The sequence below is a fragment of the Lontra canadensis genome, unplaced genomic scaffold (assembly GCF_010015895.1).
Source record: "Lontra canadensis isolate GAN:19392208 unplaced genomic scaffold, GSC_riverotter_1.0 scaffold30, whole genome shotgun sequence".
Classification (NCBI taxonomy): domain Eukaryota; kingdom Metazoa; phylum Chordata; class Mammalia; order Carnivora; family Mustelidae; genus Lontra; species Lontra canadensis.
In genome coordinates, this window is record NW_022631024.1 from 10,820,141 (window position 1) to 10,839,375 (window position 19,235).

Sequence of the window (19,235 nt, forward strand, 5' to 3'; positions counted from 1 at the left end):
AGAGGGAGCCTTAAATTTAACATCAAATTCACCGATGTCTTCAGATCTTTGCAACAGGTGTGCTTTAACAAGTTCTCACTTGTACTGGGAGAATTTGTTTGGTAGGCAATGACTCACCAGGATCAGGATGACGACCGTGCACATAAATAAATGGAAATCACCCACGTAAGGGCTCAGTACAGCCTGAGCACACATTAGGTAGACAGGACTAGCCTTCCTGCCCACGGACTCTTTAAGTCCTGGTCTTCTCAGCTGTAAAATGGGAACTATGCTACGGGGCCTGCTGCACAGCTACCTTGTGCCTCAAATCACTTGCTAAGAGCGCAGAGCCATGCTAGACTCATGAATGAAGACCAGCAAGTTCACAGAAAGCCCAGAGCCAGGCAGGAAGGGAAGTCAAACTAGACAGGGACTGAGAGACTGGAGCACATGCTCCCCCACTTCGAAAGGCAGCATCTGCCACTCAGCTCCAGAAGATTGCGGCCATCTATTATCCCACCCTCTTTATGAATGAAGCCAGGAAACAATTAATTCATTTTAAAAAATTTTAAAGCCAGATATCCAGACTATTTTTTATTCCAATCTCCCAATTTATATTATTGGACACTATCAAAAAAAACAACAACAAAACAAAACCAAAAAAAAAACCCACTATGTAGTCCAAATACAGTTTCTCTACAAGCTGAATATGGCCTGAGTGGTGACAATTTACAATATTGGCTTTCTATTCCTGCCTAGATGCAGCTGCTGCTGCTTGGGGCAGAGATAAAGAAAATGATCTGGGGGGTGCCTGGGTTGCTCAGTCGATTAAGTGGATGCTTTCAGCTCAGGTCATGATCTCTGGGTCCTGGGACCCAGTCCCACATGGGGCTCCCTGCTCAGCAGGGAGTCTTGCTTGTCCCTCTTCTCCTTGCCCCACTTGTTCTCTATCTCTCTCTCAAATAAATAAATAAAAATCTTTTTTAAAAAAGAAAAAGAAAATGTTTTCGGTAGGATGCTTAATGAATGATGAGGACCAGAATAAAGGTCTCTGATCAACTACAAAGAAAAAAAGGGAAAAAGGCACCATAATTCTACATTCTACAAATCTACAAAGAAGAAAAAAGAGAGAATCTGTTAAAGGTACTGCAGGTCCCAAAAGGAGAAACCGATATTCTAAACCACGACTGAATGTCCAAGCTATTTCTTAGCTCTGGTCTAACACATTGCCCCTCTTCTCTCTCTTGAAAAGCAAATGAGAAAACAGATTTAGAATCTGAAAAAGAGAAGACCTACACAAATGTAAAGTGATGATGTGATTAAGGAAGAAAAGGAGGGCACCTGGGTGGCTCAGTGGGTTAAAGCCACTGCCTTCACCTCAGGTCATGATCCCAGGGTCCTTGGATCGAGCCCCGCATCGGGCTCTCTGCTCAGCGGGGAGCCTGCCTCCCCTTCTCTCTCTGCCTGCCTCCCCTTCTCTCTCTCTCCCTACTTGTGATCTCTGTCTGTCGAATAAACAAATAAAATCTTTAAAAAAAAAAAAAAAAAGGAAGAAAAGGAGACAAAACTAAAAGCACTGCGGCAGTAAGTAGGCGTGCAGACCAGATCAGGTAGGCAACCACACCTCTGTAAGGCTCAGCTTCGCTGAAATATTGGAGATGTTAACAACCCCTATCTCAGTGGGGCCTCTCTTATCAAAGGATGAAATGAGATCATGCGTAAAGTACTAAGCACAGGGTCTGGCATGAAGAGAAAAATAAACGTGCGTTAATATTACTGTTATTATATCCACTCACAGTCAACTACAAATACAATTTTTCATTTCACTGTTATTTTGCCCCAAAAGAGAGAGGAAAAAAACAATTGTTTTTGTCTAAGTGTGTTCACAAGATGAACCAAAGGTTCTGTCTAGTTCTAACTTTCTTACCATAAATAAAAGAGATTTTTTAAAAATCCGGTAATGCCCTATGCTTCCAGAAACGACTGGTCACATGTGATTTATTCATGGGGGGGGGAGGGGTAGACCCCATAAATTCAAATACATCATCAAAAGCCCTGATATTAAAATGGTAACAACTGATTTCTAGAATAAAATGTGTATTTATGAATGCTTTTTCTCTAGCTTCCAGGATCCCCTCAGCTGAAAATCTAAGATATGAGAAAAAGATGCTACAGAAATCCCCATCCTGGAACAAACATAGTGATCCAAAGAGATACATGCACCCCAATGTTTAAAGCAGCAATGTCCACAATCACCAAACTATAGAAAGAGCCCAGATGTCCAATGACAGATGAATGGATAAAAAAAGATGTATTATATATACACAATGGGATATTAGTCATCCAAAAAAAAAAAAAAAGAACTCTTACCATTTGCAACAATGTGGATGGAACTAGAGGGTATTATGGTAAGGGAAATAAGTCAATTAAAGAAAGATCATTATGATTTCACTCATATGCGGAATTTAAGAAACAAAACAGAGGATCATAGGGGAAGGGAGGGGAAAATAGAATAAGACAAAATCAGAGAAGGAGACAAACCAAGAGACTCTTAACTCTAGGAAACAAAATGAAGATTGCTGGAATCAGGGTGGGTAGGGGGCTGGGGTGACTGGGTGATGGGCATTAAGGAGGGCACATGATGTAATGAGCACTGGATGTTACATGCAACTGATGAATCGCTTAACTCTACCTCTGAAACTAGTAACACACTCTATGATGACTGAATTTAAATAAAATTAAATTAAATTAAAAAAAAAGAAATCCCCATCCTGGAACCTTACCTGAAAAGCATCTGCTTCAGCATCCGATTGGCCGTCACAACCCTGGGAAGGCGGCCAGTGGAGAGGGAGTGGAGCTCCAAATTGGAAGAGATGAGCTGGGTTGTCATGTCTGTGTCTGCAGCTGTCCCAGCACCACAGCAACTAAAAAATACAATCAAAAACTTAGCTGCAAAGTCAAACAGAGAAAGACAACTAACATATGATCTCCCTGATATGAGGAAGTGGAGATGCAATGTAGGGGGTTTAGGGGGTAGGAAAAGAAAAAATGAAAGAAGATGGGATCGGGAGGGAGACAAACCATAAAAGACTCAATCTCAAAAAACAGACTGAGGGTTGCTGGGGGGAGGGGGGATGGGAGAGGGTGGTGGGGATATGGACATTGGGGAGGGTATGTGCTATGATGAATGCTGTGAAATGTGTAAACCTGGCAATTCACAGACCTGTACCCCTGGGGATAAAAATACATTATATGTTTATTAAAAAATTTAAAAATTAAATTTAAAAAAATTGGAAAAAAAGAAAAAAAGAAACTTAGCTGCAATTCAATTACCAAAGGGGTCAATTAGAAGTAGAGCTTCTTGGATAACTTCCACTAAGTTCAGGTACAAAGAGAGATGTTTTTTAGTATAATCTGTACTGTAACAACCCTGTCTAACCAATCTTAAATAAACATGAAACGGAGAATATGCATCTCGTCCTTTGTAAACATATTTTTCTGTGGCCCAACAGAACATTTCAAATCATTAGCTTCTGTGCTTCTAACAGAGTCTGCATTTTACTAATCCTAAAAATATATTCAAGTTGTACCAAAGGGCAAGGCATGTTAAAGGCCTTGCAATTTAACATTTACCAAGTATTTACTACCAGGTACCAGTCATAACAAATGCTGAGAATAAAGAAAATATGACATAATCTTAGCACTTGATTTCAAAAAGTTGAGTGGCGGACACAAAAATAGGCAAAAATTCTAATACTTCACAGAATACGATATAGTAGCATAGGTACAAAACGCTATGGGAAACAGGAGAAGACAGCATTAATTCTGATCTTTGGGAAGAGGTCTCACATGAGCTGGATTTGAAAGAAAAAAACGAAACCGCACAGACAAAGAGGAAAGGGTAATTCTAAGCAGAGGGACTGGCAAAAACAAAGGCGAAAGATCTTGGAGATGAGGGGAACAGGGACAGTCTGGGTGTAACTGGAACACAGGGTGATGGCAGCTAAATAAGCACAAAAGGTAAATTTCTGTGGCGCTACACAAGTTCTTAAATATCATGCTACAGAGTTTCTATTTTATTCTGAAAGCAGGGTGGAAATGTGAAAAGTCTCTTGAAATATTTTTAAAGAGGGAAGGGACATATTCAGAGCTGTGTTTTACAAAATCCAATACAGCAAAAGGGTAGATAATAAAGAGACCGAAGGCAGAAAGATCATTTAAATGACGACTGCAAGAGGACAGATGAGAATTAAAAATGTGAACTAAGGCTTTAGCAGCGGAAATGGTTTCAAGAGGCAGAAAGCGGGAACCGGAGACCAAGAGAATTAAAAAAGACCAAAGCAAAGAGAGAACTTGCGGATGACCAGCTTAGGTGACAGACGAAAATACCACTTAAGGGAAATAAAAAAAGAAAATACAAGTTAAACAACAGGTTGTAGTTAGGAACAAAGTAAATTCAATTTTAACCTTGACATGTTTGAAAATATAAGAGCTATTCAAACTAACTGATACTCACTAAATGTTAGGAGATATGAAGTGTATTTTTGAACAATTCTTGTCCGCCACAACCATCCCTTCAGTTGCCCTTGTATCTGCTCCAAGAACTATGCCATCCTGTTTTTAAAAAAACATACATTTTAAAACAATTTCACATATACAAACCACAACTCTCTAGTTTAGGAAAAACAATGTTGGCCATCCCAGTTTTCCCCAAACCTCCACCCCCCACTGAAAAGTCCCACCAAAAATATTGTGCTATACTCTCAGAATACAAGAGCTTTGTTAATTAACGTTATCAGTTGAATCCCGAGTAGGTGGTAGGAATGATCATTCCCGTTTTCAAATGAGGCTCACAGGTTTAGTGAATTCCTTACAAACCACAGACCTAATATGAGAAAACTCTGGATTCAGAAATCCTTCCATCAGAATACCACCTCATCGATTTCTTTTTAAAAGACATCACTCTTTCTCTTTAACAACAATAACCATTAACTCTTTTCAACCCTTTCAACAATTTAAGGCAGGAGTCATTCTGTCCGTTTGACGGTCTGTGAAGTGTGGCTGGGAGAAGGAAACTGACTTGCCCAAAGTTGGAAGCAGCGTCAAAGTTTAATGGTTAGACAGACCTGTCTGATCCGAAATCTGATCTTTTCCCAGGATATAACCCTGCCTCCCGAAGTAGTATCTGAAGACAAAAAAGTACCAGTTTCCTGTCAAAAACTCTAAAAAGTGAGGAAAGAATATAAACTGTTGGTAAGTACACAAAGCCTCCCGACAAATCCTGAAGGGTCTTTTCCTGACGTTCTCTGAAACATGAGCCCTTCCTGACACAGCGCGGAGAAGTAAAAGGAGGCCAAGTGGCCTGGTTCCTGTAATCAGTTCGGTCACTGCTGCTCCTGGCCTGGACCGGCTTACCTTATAGACCACCCCCGCGATGGTCGTGCCCGTTTTCCGGGCCGTTGGAAGCTTGTACCCTTTCTTCGCAAAATCGGCTTCCAAGACGGCATTTCTGAAACAAAAGGAGAGAATAAAGCATGGAAGGGCAGGACCACATCGCGCCGCGCTGGCACCAAGAATGTCTAATAGGGAACTCAGGGAAAGAAAAGCTACCACTCGCTTTCAAGCCCATCCGTTCACTGACTCCCCTCAACATCAGGACTACTGTCGCGTTCTTCGGCGTGCAGATCGTCGGAGAGGGGCTGCATCTCGCCTAAAGAGACAGAGTCTGCCTGGTGCGCCGGGCAAGGGGAAGGACGGTCTCGGCCCCAAGAGAAACCCACTCTCAGGCCCTCATTCCCCTGAGTCACACGGACCGCGGGGCACAGGCCGCGGGCCCCGCCGTTCACCCTTCGTTTGGACTTCCCAGATCAGACCTCGGCCGAGCTCCGAGCCTGGCACCGCACTCCCACTCCCGCCCGGAACCTGGCCCCGGGCATGGCCGCACCTGCGACAGTTATCAAAAGAGAAACCTCCAACCGGCCGCTCATACACTGACACAGCCGCCATCTTCCCCACAAAGTATTTCCGCCGGAGCGCCGGCAGAAGCAAGCGAAGAGAGACGAGCACTTCCGGCGCCTGCGGCGACCTGGGCTGGAGGGGCGGGGCAAACTCCGCGCCGGGGCGATTGATCGTAGAGTTGTGGGCTCCTAGAGGAGCCCGCACGTGCTTGGAGTATTTCGCCCCAAGTGGCGCGGAGGAGTAACTAACGCCCGGAGCCGGGAAAGGACTTGTCCAAGTTGGTCGCATGGGGGACAAGACTCCTGTGGACCAGACGAAAACCGTTCCTACTCTTCGACTCCCTGGGGCCTACGAGACAGACACGCCCAAGTCCAGGCACAGCCCCACCGCCTCCTTGCATTGAGCAAGTCCTCTTAACTCTGAATCTCTTTGCTCTGCTGCCAAACGGAGATAAGAGTTACCTCAAAAGGCAGTTAAGAAGAAGCACTTGAGAAGATGCCGAACTTCATTAGTCATTAGGGAAATGCAAATCAAAACCCGCAATGCGATACCAGTGCACGCCCACTAGGATGGCTATAATCAAAAAAGAAAATAACAAGAGTTGGTGGTGATGGGGGAACCCGGAACCCTCATACACACCCGGTGGGAAACCATTTGGCAGTTCACCAGAAAGTTAAACACAGACCCAGCAATTTGTCTCTAAAGTATATACCCAAGAGAATCAAAAGCATATTTTCACAAAGACTTGTACATAGATATTCATAGCACCATTATTCAGCATAACCAAATAATGGAAACAACCTAAATGTCCATGCTGATGAACAGATAAGCAAAATGTGGTACGTCCACACAACAGAATATTATCTAGCCGGAAAAAGAAAGGAAGCATTGATACATGCTGCAACAGGGGTGAACCTTGAAAACATTGTGCTAAGTGAAAGAAACCAGGCACAAAAAAACAAAACAAAAGCTGAGTTTCTCTGAAATCCATAGTAGGCAAATCCATAGAGTCAGAAATTAGATTAGCGCTTGCTAGGAAAGGGAGGGAGGAGAAAATGGGGAGTGAGCGATGGGCACAAAGTCTCTTTTTGGGGTAATGAATATGTTCTGAAATTAGACTGTGGTAATGGTTACATGACATTGTGAATAAACTACTACCCACTGAACTGTACATTTTATTTTTTTTAACTGTACATTTTAAAATGGTGAACATTATGTTAAGTCAATTTTATTTCCATTTGTAAAAGGCTGCTGTGAGAATTGAAAATTGTCCATGGAAATCATGTATCCCAGGCATATAGCAGCTTATCAATAAAGAGCTATTAATGTGAATACATTCATTTCATAGCAAGTAAGTGACAGCCTCAGGAATGGTGGAATGAAGTTACAGTGGTAACTTGGTGGAAAGAAGAATCTGTCACAACTGTGTGTTCAATAAATATTTGTCAAAAATTAAATATTCTTTCATTACTTTTCTGGGTCTTTAGTGGGGAATTAGGAAACTAAGGCCTCACCTACCTGTTTCTGTATGCCCCCCAAAAATGGGTCCGTGATTAAAGGAGCGAGACTGATACAAAGAGAAGGTCAAGCAAAGCTTTATTTCGCGCCAAGCATCAAGAATCAAACTGACCGGCCAGGGCCGCGCCTCTTACAGAGAGGGCGACCCTTCTCTGTTTCACAGACTAGCTTTCAAGGGCAAAGGCCATGCGGTCGGGCCTGGCCACGCACTGTGGCCAATGAAATTGTAACACACAGAGAAAGCTGCACAGTGATGCTAGGTGACCAAGTGAATTACAATTTACCCTATAGTAGACATTTGACCTAGCCTATCACACCTTGGTTAGAATTGGTGCCCAAAAGGCTCCCAAAGGGCGGGAGCCCATACTCCTTGGTAGCTAGGGAGACAGTATGCAACCCCCCACTGATCTCCACCTGGCCTGACCCACCCTTGTATCTGGGCTTTGTTACCTGGAGCTGGTTTCCGGGACTTGTTTTTAAGTAAATCCCCTGGGGGAAGGGGAGCAGGGACAGTTTAAGGGTTAAACAACAAGGTTATTGTTTAACCTTAATGAAAGCCTCTTGCTAATTAAGTCCTTACAGTTTCCACAGGAATCTGGTGAAAAAGTCTGAGCATCTCCTTTGGTGAAAGTCAAAAGTAAGAAGATCTAAGCTCTGCTTTAGAGAAGTCCATTTCCTGATGACAGAGACTCATCCCCATAAGACCTAGACAGGATGGGTCATGGTTTGACATGCCTTAGACACCATGGGGGTCAGCAAGTAATACGAGGGTGAAGGACTTCTAGAACATTCATCAGATTCTCTCACTCTTGGCACTGGGCTTAGCACCAAGGGAATGAAAACAAGGTAGATCAGATGTACTTCCTCTCCTCATGTTAGGGGCTGAATTGTGCCACCCTAAAATTCTTAGGTTGAAGTCCCAACCCCCCCGCCCGTACCTCAGAATGTGACCTTATTTGAAGAAAGGGCCTTTACAGAGGTTATTGAGTTAAAATGAGGTTAGAATGAGGACATTACTATAGCTCCTAATCCTGTATGACTGTTGTCCTTTTAAAAAGGGGAAATTTGCCGACAGACAGTCACGCAGTGAGAGCTAGGTGGATATGAAGGCAGAGATGGGGTGATGCTTCTCCATGCCAAGGAACGCCAACAATTGGCAGCAAACCACCAGACCCACCAGGCAAGAGACCTGGAACAGCCCTCAGAAGGAACAAATCCTGCCAACACCGTGATTTCAGACTTTAGCCTCCAAACCCGTGCAGCGATCTATTTCTGTTGTTTGAGCCACTCAGTTTGTGGTACTTCATGAGTTCGCACTGAGGGGAGAAGAGAAGCCCCCAGGAAGATTCACAACCCAGCTAGGGGCTGGGTGGGTGATGGGACCTCCAGAAGCCTGGAGGCTCAGGACAGAGCCTACGCTTGCTCCTGGAATCCGAAGGCAGAAGGGACAGACATAGGAGCGAGGGCCTGGCATATGGAACAAACAAAACCAAACAAAAAACCCTGGGCGCCCATTGTTTTCTGGAAACAGTGATGTATCTGATTGCGTAGCAGGCAGTGAAGGAAGGGGAGCGGCCTGCAGCCCCGGAGGGTGAGGCCAGGACTCCTGTGTCTTACCAAAGCGTCTGGGTGTGAGCTGGAGGAGCCAGGAAAGGAAGTGGAAATGATCTGAGATCCTAGTTCATCCCGGGGCGCTCCTCGTCTTAACTGGATCTCTTGGGCATGGTTTTCATGCCCAGACAATTGAAGAGGTGGCATTGCCTGTCTTAGAGCCTCCAGAGGTGGCCCAGCAGAGGGCGACAGAGAGCCTCCAGGCAGCCTGGGCCTAGACCTTGAGAAGTCCAGCCCAAAGCCAGGCAAACTACGCTCAGCTAGGACTGGGCATCAGTACCTCCCGCTGTCTGGAGGGCAGCTCCAGGTCCCCAGTACCCAGAGACCCCCTGCTTCAGCCGCCCTGTCCAACATGACTGCTGCCCCCTGGAACTGCAGCCCAGTCCAGAATGCCCTCCCCAGGGCCCGGACACAGTCCCACTTTATCCCTAGCAATGGTTTGCCTCAGGCAAACCCAACAGACCAGCAGAGCCACCACCTCTGCTCTGGATTTGGCTGTGTGATCTCAGGGGAACCACCATGCTCTGTGCCTCAGTTCCCTAATAATGGAATAACAAGCAACCTTCCCTGGGAGCATCCAATATACAGGAGCTCCTGATCATTCTAGGCACCTAGAACTGTGCCAACACAGGGAAAATAGATGATCAAGAGACAGACACGCTGCCTGCCCTCCAGGAGCTACCAGTCCCCAAGGAGCAGGCGTCATTGCCCCACTTTATAGATGCAGCAACTGAGGCCCAGAGAGGGAAAGTCAATAATTCAAGGTCACACAGGTGATAAGTGGCAGAGTCAAAATTCAAGCCACATGTCTCTCAGTCCCAGACCAGCCACGGCACCACTCTGCCCTTCCCCAGCCCCCATCAATTATGGCCCAGCTGGACCCCAAGTTCCCAAGTTCTCTAGGGCTTTGCCAAAACAAAAGCAATGTTTCCTCCTCAAGGACGCTCATCCAGCCCAGCTATTTCCCAGCTGATCACGGGCTGGTCTCTTCATCTGTCTGAATCTGTTTCCTGAGCTGTAAAATGGGAGAACATTACAATGTGTCCCTTACCTTGTGTGTACTGAGTAAGGACATGGCACTATAAATGTAAGCACTTCATTCATTCATTCATTCATTATTTATTAAGCCCCTCCTCAATGCCAGGCTCTGGGCCAGATCACAGCCTTAAGGGGTGCTGGTCTGGGAAACACACTGTCAGTTCCCTGCCCTAAGTGCCCTAAGGGACATGTACCAGAGCACAGCCAGGAAAGGACTCCCAATAGCTTCTCCCTGAGGCACCAGGATGGGCACCCAAAGGACAGGAGTCAGCACCGAGACCAAGAGACCAGACTGTGCCTTTCCACAGAGAGTTCAGCTGTGCACAGCCCTCTGCATCAGGGAGGGGTTTCCAAGGGCCTGGCAGGCTCCCTCCCCCAACCTGTAGGCCACTAGGAATCCAGCGAGGGAAGGTCTTAGAAGGTTCACCCCTGTCCTCTGTCAGGATACACACACATCTGGGGGTGCCCCCCACAAGAAGACTTGGCCAATTTCCCACTGCAGAGAAAGAAGGCCATGATGCTTCTGGTTGCTAAGGCAACTGGGCCCTTGTTTTTCCTTCTTCATAAATAAGCTATAAATAGACAGGGCAAACCTGGGCGCCTTCCTTTGCATGAATTAGAGCAGCTGCTTCAGGTTCCCGTGCTCCTGGCACAGCACCCAGGTGCCGAGCCTCACCGCCCAGCCACTGAAACACAGCTTTGGTGGGAGGGCACAGTGGGGCACATGGCCGTGTCTCAGTGTGGATTCCCACCACCTGTTCCAGACTCCCCTGGGACACTTAGCAGGTTTGGGGACAACGAGACCCACAGAGTCCCAGTTGCTGTAAGCAGGGCCTGGGATGGGTGTTCAATTGCCTGTCCCCAGAAAATGAGATGGGCCCTGAGTTTAGGGACCCCAGCTGATGGTGAGCAGGAGTGGGGCTTTTTCCTATCTAGGGTTTGTGCAGATCTCTGGGAAATCATGAGACTATCTCCCACTTCCCTAGCATGCTAGAATTTACAAATCCTTTCTCTACCTGGTTTAACCATCACGGTTGACACCCGCTGAGAGCTGTCCACATGCCGGGTGCTCTGTTAAGCACTATACGTTCCAGAACCCCATGAATACTCCTAACAACCCCAGTGGTGCTACTAGATTTCCACCTCTCCGGTGCGGAACTGTCAGCTGGGAGACAGCACATGCCTGGCCCAAGGTCATGCCGCTGGTTAGCAAGGGAAACAGCATTTGAACCCAAGCCTGTCCTGTCCATTTGTTCTTAACCCTGGCCTCTCTTTTCAACATTTCTGGTTCTCATAATAACCCACGAGGGCCAAGTGTGAGGAACCAAAAGAGAAACCAAGACTCAGAAGGGCTAGGGACACATAGGGAGGAAGAGTCAAGGCTGAGACTTGGGTCTCTGGAGAATGGGCTGCAAAAGTGTGATTGTTTTCATTACAGAAGATTCAGGTGGACAGAAGTACCTGGTCAGTGAGGGCAGGTCTCCTAGAGGAGGTGAAGCTGACACCAGATCTTTTAGGAAGGCGACAGAGAGAAGAGTTTTCCAGATAAAAGGACAGCCTATACAAAGATGTGGAGGACCGGTAGGGCATGCCAGGTCTGTGGAAGAGCAGTTAGGTGGGTATGGCTACAGGGCAGGGTGGGAGAGGAGAGGGTAGTGAGCTGGCTGGGCTCCAATTATGAGGGACTTGTAGGCTGGCTCAGAAGCCTGGGCCGGTCCCGAGGGCACTGGAGAGCCACAGAAAGCTCGCAAGCAGAGAAGCAGCATGTCCTCTCTTGGGAAAACAGGCTGTCCACTTGACAAAGAGAGTTTGAGCAGAGAGTGTTGCCCAAACAAGGCATCCTGAAGGCTGCCAGACCAGAGCTGATGGATGCTTTCTCCAGCTAAGCCTTGCAGGGCCGACCTCTGAATGTGGACACTGTGTGTCTCCCAGGCACATCCCGCCCTGTGTCTTCTCCATGGTTCTAGACCTTTCTGCAGCTAGGCAAATTCTACCCCACTCATTCATGCATGCATTCGTTCATACATTCCTTAAACTCCTGTTCTGTGTCTGGCACTATGCTGGGCACAGGAACACAAAGACTCTGCCCTCAAGGAAAATGAATATAGAAATAAATAAGAAAGTTAAAAGACCAGAAGTTTCTGATAGGGGCAGGCAGGACCTGGGAGCCCATCCTGGAACATTAATCAGGGGGATGGTGTGATCACATCATCAACCTGGCAGCTGGTCAGAGGATGGATGGACAGGAGAAAACCAGAAGTAGAAAGGCAGACAGAGAAATACAGCCCTAGAGCAGGAAGGAGAGGAAGGTGGCCTGAACTTGGGTGATGGCAGTGGCCACACCAAGGGAAGAGTTTCAGGAGATATTACAGAAGGTTGGATAGACAGGATGTGGTCAGAGGTTGGAAGTGAAGAGCGGGGGGGCGGTGGGAGTGAAAGGAGGTGTCATTGTTCTCCAGGGCTCTGACTTGGAGGTCATGATGGATGGTGGCAGAAAGGCCCCTGTAGGGCCCTTTGGGACACCTTGCATTGGAGGTCAGGGCTGGGGAGAGGCGCAAGTGTTATTGAGAAGCTCATGCAAGTCCCAAGTGTGGATAAGATGCCATAGGAGGGTGGGCAGAAGGAGAGAGGAGCCAAGGACAGAGGACACGGTCAGTAATTTATCAGGCAAGTCAGGACAAGGCAGGTGCAAAGTGGGGTGAGAAAGTGCAGGCAGGGAGGCAGGTGGGGAACAGGGGAGAATAATGTCAGAGCTCCCGAGATGGGGGAGAAGTCTGGGGATGGAGGGAGAGTCCCAAGGACAGTCAAGCAAGAGGAGGACTGAAACAAGTCCATGGGGCCGTTCTCACCCACTGTGCTGTTGTTACTACCAAATTGAGCAAAGACATTTTTCCTAATAAGAATACACACTGTTAGGGGCGCCTGGGTGGCTCAGTGGATTAAAGCCTCTGCCTTTGGCTCAGGTCATGATCCCAGAGTCCTGAGATCAAGCCCCACATCAGGCGCTCTGCTCAGCGGGGAGCCTGCTTCCCCCTCTCTCTCTGCCTGCCTCTCTGCCTACTTGTGATCTCTGTCTGTCAAATAAATAAATAAAATCTTAAAAAAAAAAAAAGAATACACACTGTTAGTAATGATGTGCTGACATGAGCACCTTCGTAGTTTGCCAGCAAGTGTATAGAGTGGTACAAGCTTTCTGAAAAGCCACTTGCCAAAATGGTTCAGAATCCTGGACAACTTAGTGCCTAGAGTTCACAACACAGTACTGTGCACTTCCAAATTTGTTAAGAGGGTAACTCTCATGTGTTCCTGGTACACACACACACCCCAATAAGAAAAAAAGGCACACAAGGAAGCTGTGGAGGTGATGAATACGTTCATTACCTTGATCATGGTGATAGCATCTTGGTGTAGGCATCCTTATGTCCAAACTTCTGCAACAATGTATATTAAACCTACACAATCTTTTTCTGGTGTATCAATCCTATCTCAGTAAAGCTGTTTTTTTTTTTTTTTAAGTTCAAGATCCTTGAAAATGTTGAGAACATTTAACCCCCAAGTTTCCCTCCTCAGACTCGTATCCTCAAACAAAGATTGGTGTGTAAAGATGTCTGCTGTGGCATATTTGATTATACTGAATTTTATAATGTATTACGTGTCGGATATATATTGGATATTGGATTACACAGATTAGATGATATTATAATGGATTCTGCATATTATAATCTCTAGCAATATGATAATGAGAATCTGGAAACTGCTTTAATGTCAACAGGAGAGTGGCTGAATATTTTAGGACAGAATGTAAGAGGCATTAAGAGTGTGCTTTTCAATGCATGTTTAATGACAGAAGAAAGAGAAGCGAGCAGAATCTATGTGGTTCCAACTTTATAATATATACGCATATTACATATGTATAGGATATATATGTATGTAACATATATGTATATATTATATATTTTTAAAGAATCATATTACCAATAATGATCGTTCCTCCCTAGAATATCAGATCATTCTCATTTTCCTCTTGGTGCCTCCTACAGTATTTTTCAAATTCTCTACACAGACATTATTTTTCCTAACTTTTTATTTCAAAGTTTTTCAAAGCTTCAGAAAGTTGCAAGAGTAATACAATGAACCATTCTCCTATCCTCACTCCCTCTCTCTGTCTTGCTGTCTCTGTCTCTCTCCATTCAATCAACTGAAAGTTACACGACTTTACACAAGGTTTCATCCCTAAATACTAGAGCACAGGTCTACTCAAAACGAGGACATTCTCCTGCATTTCACACCACCATTATAAGGATTTAGTATTGCTATCAAATATTTAGTCCACTTTTCAAATGTCCCCATTATGGGGGAAATCATTCTGAGGGCACTTTAGAGCGTGGGACTGTTGATCTTGGGGTTATGAGTTTGAGCCCCACGCTCGGCATAGAGATTCCTTAAAAATTTTTTTTTAATTAAGAAGAAACCACTTGTGATCTCTGTCTGTCAAATAAATAAATAAAATCTTTTTTAAAAACTTAAAAAAAAAAAAAGAAACCCAACCATTATGATTTTTGTGATCCAGGAGCCAGTGAATTTATCACACACTGAATTCAGTTGTCCCTCAAATATTTCAGCGGGATTCTCCTAAAAACAAGGGCGTTCTCCGACAAAGCCACAATACCTAGAAACACCATATGATCCAGTAATTCCACTACTGGGTGTTTGCCTAAAGAAAATGAAAACACTAATTCAAAAAGATACATGCATCTCTACATTTACTGCAGCATTATTTATAGTAGCCAAGATATGGAAGCAGCCCAAGTGTCCAAGAATAGATGAATGGATAAAGAAGATATAATATTGTGTGTGTGTGTGTGTGTGTGTGTGTGTGTGTGTGTGTATTTATTTATTTATTTATTTGTCTCCAATGGCATATTACTCATAAATAAAAAAGAATGAATTCTTGCCATTTATGACAACATGGATGGACCTAAAGGGCATTGTGCTAAGTGAAATAAGTCAGACAAGAAAGACAAATAGCATACGATTTCACTTATATGTGAAATCTAAAAAACAAAATAAACACAGACCAAAAACACTCTTAAATACAGAGAACAAAATGGTGGTTGCCAGAGGGGAGGGGCGTGGGGCGATAGGTCACATAGGTGATGGGGATTAATAAATACAAACTTACAGAAATAAAATAAGTAAGTCACAACGATGAAAAGTCCAGCATAGAGAACAGCGTCAATAGTATTGTAATGATATCATATAGTGACAGACGGTGCTACAGTCACCTTGGTAGGCACTGAGTAATGTATAGAATTGTAGAGTCAATAGGTATACACCTGAAACTAATATCTGAAACTAAGGACATTGTATGCCAACCACAAAAAAAAGATAAATGAGTTCGAGGATGTAATATACACCAAAGTGATTACAGTTAGCAGTATTGTGTTCTATATTTGAAAGCTGCTTAGAGAGTAAATCTTTAAAAAAAAGTCTCATCACAAGATAAAACAGAGTTGTAACTACCTAAGGAGATGGACGTTAATGAACTGTTAATAATCATTTCTCAATATATGCATATATCAAAGCATTATGTTGTATACCTTAAACTTGAACAATGTTATATGTCGATTATATCTCGATAAAACTGGAAGGAAAAAAACACATCCTTGAGAATATTAGATGTATCGTTATACGCTCAAGTTGGTTTTTTATTTTATGCAATTCCTCCCCAAGTGGAAGTCATGTTATAGATAAAGGAGCAAGAAATTAAGAAGTTTGGAGACCAGTGGATTAGTCTCAACCCCACAACAGAGCAGATGGCTTTGGAGAGCTGGGGACGCCAGTCTCATTGGGGACTGGGGATCGGCTGAGAGCCTGCAAATCTAGCTGTGATCTCGCTACGAGGTCAGGGCTCCCCTGGGACTGAGAGCAGGTGCTCTTTTCCTTCTATTTCAGCACCCAGAACAGCACTAGGCACCCTGTCCAGGGGTAGTAAATAGTTGATGAGTTGAAAGCGAAGCATTCTAGTTATTCTCTGGGGAAATGTACATATGCAGACATTATTGGTATACTTGAAAGTTGCAGAGAGTGTGAGAATCATTCTGACCACGGGCACATGTTAATGATGAGAGATGACGGGTCTGTTAATTTTCTTGATGTACGTAATCATTTTGTCGTGCATATCATGAAACTGAATGCTGTAGATGGATCCAGTTATACTTGTCAATTATTCCCCAATAAGGTTGGGGAGGAAGAAAAAACAAAACCATAATATCGCTGTCACATTCAGATGATTTAATAAGGTTGCGCTACAATTTTCTAATATTTAGTCCACACACTCGAATTTCCCCAATATCACCTTTACGGTTTTTGTGACTTGGATCTGATCCCCATTGGATTGGTCCTTATGACTCTTTAGCCTCTTTTAGTCTGGAACAGTCTCTCATGAAGAGGCTGGGGCAGTCATTCTGAAGGATACTCTTCAGGGTAGACTTGTCTGATGCTTCTGGAAGCTTTTCCGGCAAGAGTTCCTCATAAGCAATGTATCCTTTCTCAGGGCCCCAGAGATACAGTCTTGTCCTGAGGTTAATGGTTCCCTCCCCAGAAGGACCACGAGCCGGTGCTTTATTAATGGTCCTACCCCAGGGGGACAGGGCCAGTTGCCTTGAGCTGGCTGCTTAGGAACAGGGTGCCAGCCTGCTTGGGCACCTCATTTCACGTCCCGTCTATTTACTGCTGGCACATGGAAGGAAGGACGTCCATTAGAATACAAAGATGAAGGAACACCCGTGTTCTTGCGCAGCCTCACAGAGGAAAAGGCGGGAAGATTGCTCTGATTTTAGGGAGGACAAACATACGTGTGCCTGCAGGAGGTGCGTGTGGGCGTCCACGTGTGCGCATGCACGCTCCTGTGTGCACACATCCTCAGGTTCTCCCCAGCCCTCTGCATCCCCCTCTTCTTTATCTTACTTTTTCTCATGTTGAGGTGCAGTGTGCATCCAGTAAAAGAAACAGCTTTCAAGGATATAGCTGGGTGGGTTTTGATAAATGTGGGTACCAGCACCCCAACCAGGCTATGAACATTTCCACCACCCCCAGAAAGCTCCCTCGTGCCACTTCCAGTCAGTCCCTTAGAGAGGCCACCACTTTCTGAAACCCGAACATTCTAGAACTTCCATAAACGGGATCGCGCAGTGAGTGTAACTCCTTTCTTTCACATGCCAAATAAAATGGTGGTAGAAAGCCTGGCAGTCCCACCTTTGCACCCCCAAATATTTCTGAGGCTTTCCTGGGGAGACAGAAAGAAGCAGGACCCTGATTTCTCCAAATCCCCTCTCCCAGGCTGGTGGCTAGGGAAGGGGTCCCAGGCCAGGCTCATTTCACCACCCAGAAAAAGACATCTTCGGTGGCCCAGAAAAAATGGCCTTGAAAACCCATCTTCCCAGCCTTGAGGCTTGGACACTCGGATGGCCCCCCAAGCCCCTGACTGGGGGAGATGCCCCGGGGGACTGCGGTCCTGTCCATCTACCAGTAGGAGCAGTGATCGGCACCAGTGGCCGGCTGGCTTCCGGCATCTCTCCTGTCAATCTGCCCGCTGCCCTGGGTTGTTTACTGGAAGCCGGCCTCCCTGCAAGGGTTCAAAGCGCTGGCCCTGGGCACGTCTGCGGCAGGAAGCAGGCCGGGCAGTAATTGGCGGTGCGGCTGTGCTGAGCGGCCAGCCCTGACCCACTATCCTCCTCCAGCAGTCGCCTTTGAGGGGCTCCATGCTGACCTTCCAGGCCTGCAGGGACTTCCTGCTGAATGCCAAGCCGGCACCAGCCATAAATTACTCATTCCCTGAGAAATCTATTAAAAGGTGACAGCAGTTTGGGGGCCAGGTGGCAGGGGGGCCCCCCAGCTCCAGAAACCTAACGTCTTCTGTTCCTAAGGGCCACCAGCCAACTCTTACTGAACTAACTGAGCTAGAACTCTACATCTGGGGGCCCAGGGAAAATGAGTCAGGGACGATGAGCGGCTAGCATCCTGGAGACCCATCTATGGCTTCCTGAAGACGGAGGAGGAAGCTTCTGAGTCCCTCAGACCTCATTTCCAATCTGCTACTTCCACTGTGTGAACTTGGACCAGCCACTTGGCTTCTCTGGGTCTCCCACGCCCACAAAGGACGTAAGAAGCCCAGCCCGCAGATCGGCAAAAGCGAGTGACTGCCAAGTGCATAACAGATGCTCTGTGAGAGCTGCTGGATCAGAAGCAGACTATGTTCATTGCAGTCTCCAGCTGAGAGAGGCACGAGCACAGTGACCCGCATGTGTACGCTCACGTCCCGAGGAGGACAGTGGCCAAGCCTCGAGATCGAGGGGAGTAGAGCTGCTGCTGGAGGGCCTGGGGTTGGGACAGGGCCCAGCAGCCTCTGATTTTCCCTGGGGAGGAGCTCTTACCCTCTCCAGCGCGGCTCTGGCTGGGTACTGAGCCCCTGGGTGGATGGGTGAAACTGACGAAGGAATGTGGTAGGCTTAGCAACAGCGCCCAAAGTTGCCACCTGTGAAGGGGTCACTTTACATGGTACAAGGAACTTTGCTGATGTGATAAAGTTAAGGATCTTGAAACGAGAGGATTATCCTGGATTATCCAGGTGGGTCCAGTGTAATCACCGAGCCTTTCTAAGAGGGAGGCAGGAGACTGGGAGTTGAGGCCTAACGGGGGAGGAAAGGGAGAGGTATTTACAGTAGACCTGGTGCCATCCAGACCTCAGCCTCAGGGTCCTAGAACTCGGTCCTCTAGACCTGGCTGGGCAAACACCAGTGTACTATCTTCATATGTGTTGAGGTGTTGCTGCACCCACCTGCCCTTGTGACTTGGGGGACCGCAAATACCAGCTCATGATGCGTAGCTCAATCCCATAGTTACTGGATGTCCCACGGTCAGGTGCTCGGGCTCTACTTGGGTCCAGCAGGTCACAGGAACAAATTCTCTGCTACAGAGGTCGTGGACTTGCTTGTAAGCCCTAGTTAAAATAAATAATTTTTTTTTTAAGATTGTTTTTCATTTACCCAAGTGAGAGAGCACATGCACACGAGTTGGGGGGGGCGGGGTAGAGGGAGAGGGAGAAGGAGGCCTTCCACTGAGCAGGGAGC

The 19,235-nt window shown here is 46.1% G+C and overlaps 1 protein-coding gene across 1 annotated transcript in view; it reads right to left on the bottom strand.

Moving 5' to 3' along the window:
* PSMB7 (proteasome 20S subunit beta 7) overlaps window positions 1–6,054 on the bottom strand; it is a 61,595-nt gene extending 55,541 nt beyond the window's left edge. The window contains exons 1-4 of the mRNA XM_032865828.1: window positions 5,924–6,054; window positions 5,395–5,488; window positions 4,496–4,593; window positions 2,763–2,903 (exon numbers count right to left, since the gene is read on the bottom strand). Coding sequence (XP_032721719.1) covers window positions 2,763–2,903; window positions 4,496–4,593; window positions 5,395–5,488; window positions 5,924–5,985 — 395 coding nt within the window. The 5' untranslated portion in view covers window positions 5,986–6,054. The remainder of the gene's footprint in view (window positions 1–2,762; window positions 2,904–4,495; window positions 4,594–5,394; window positions 5,489–5,923) is intronic.
* Between the last annotated feature and the right edge of the window lie 13,181 nt (window positions 6,055–19,235).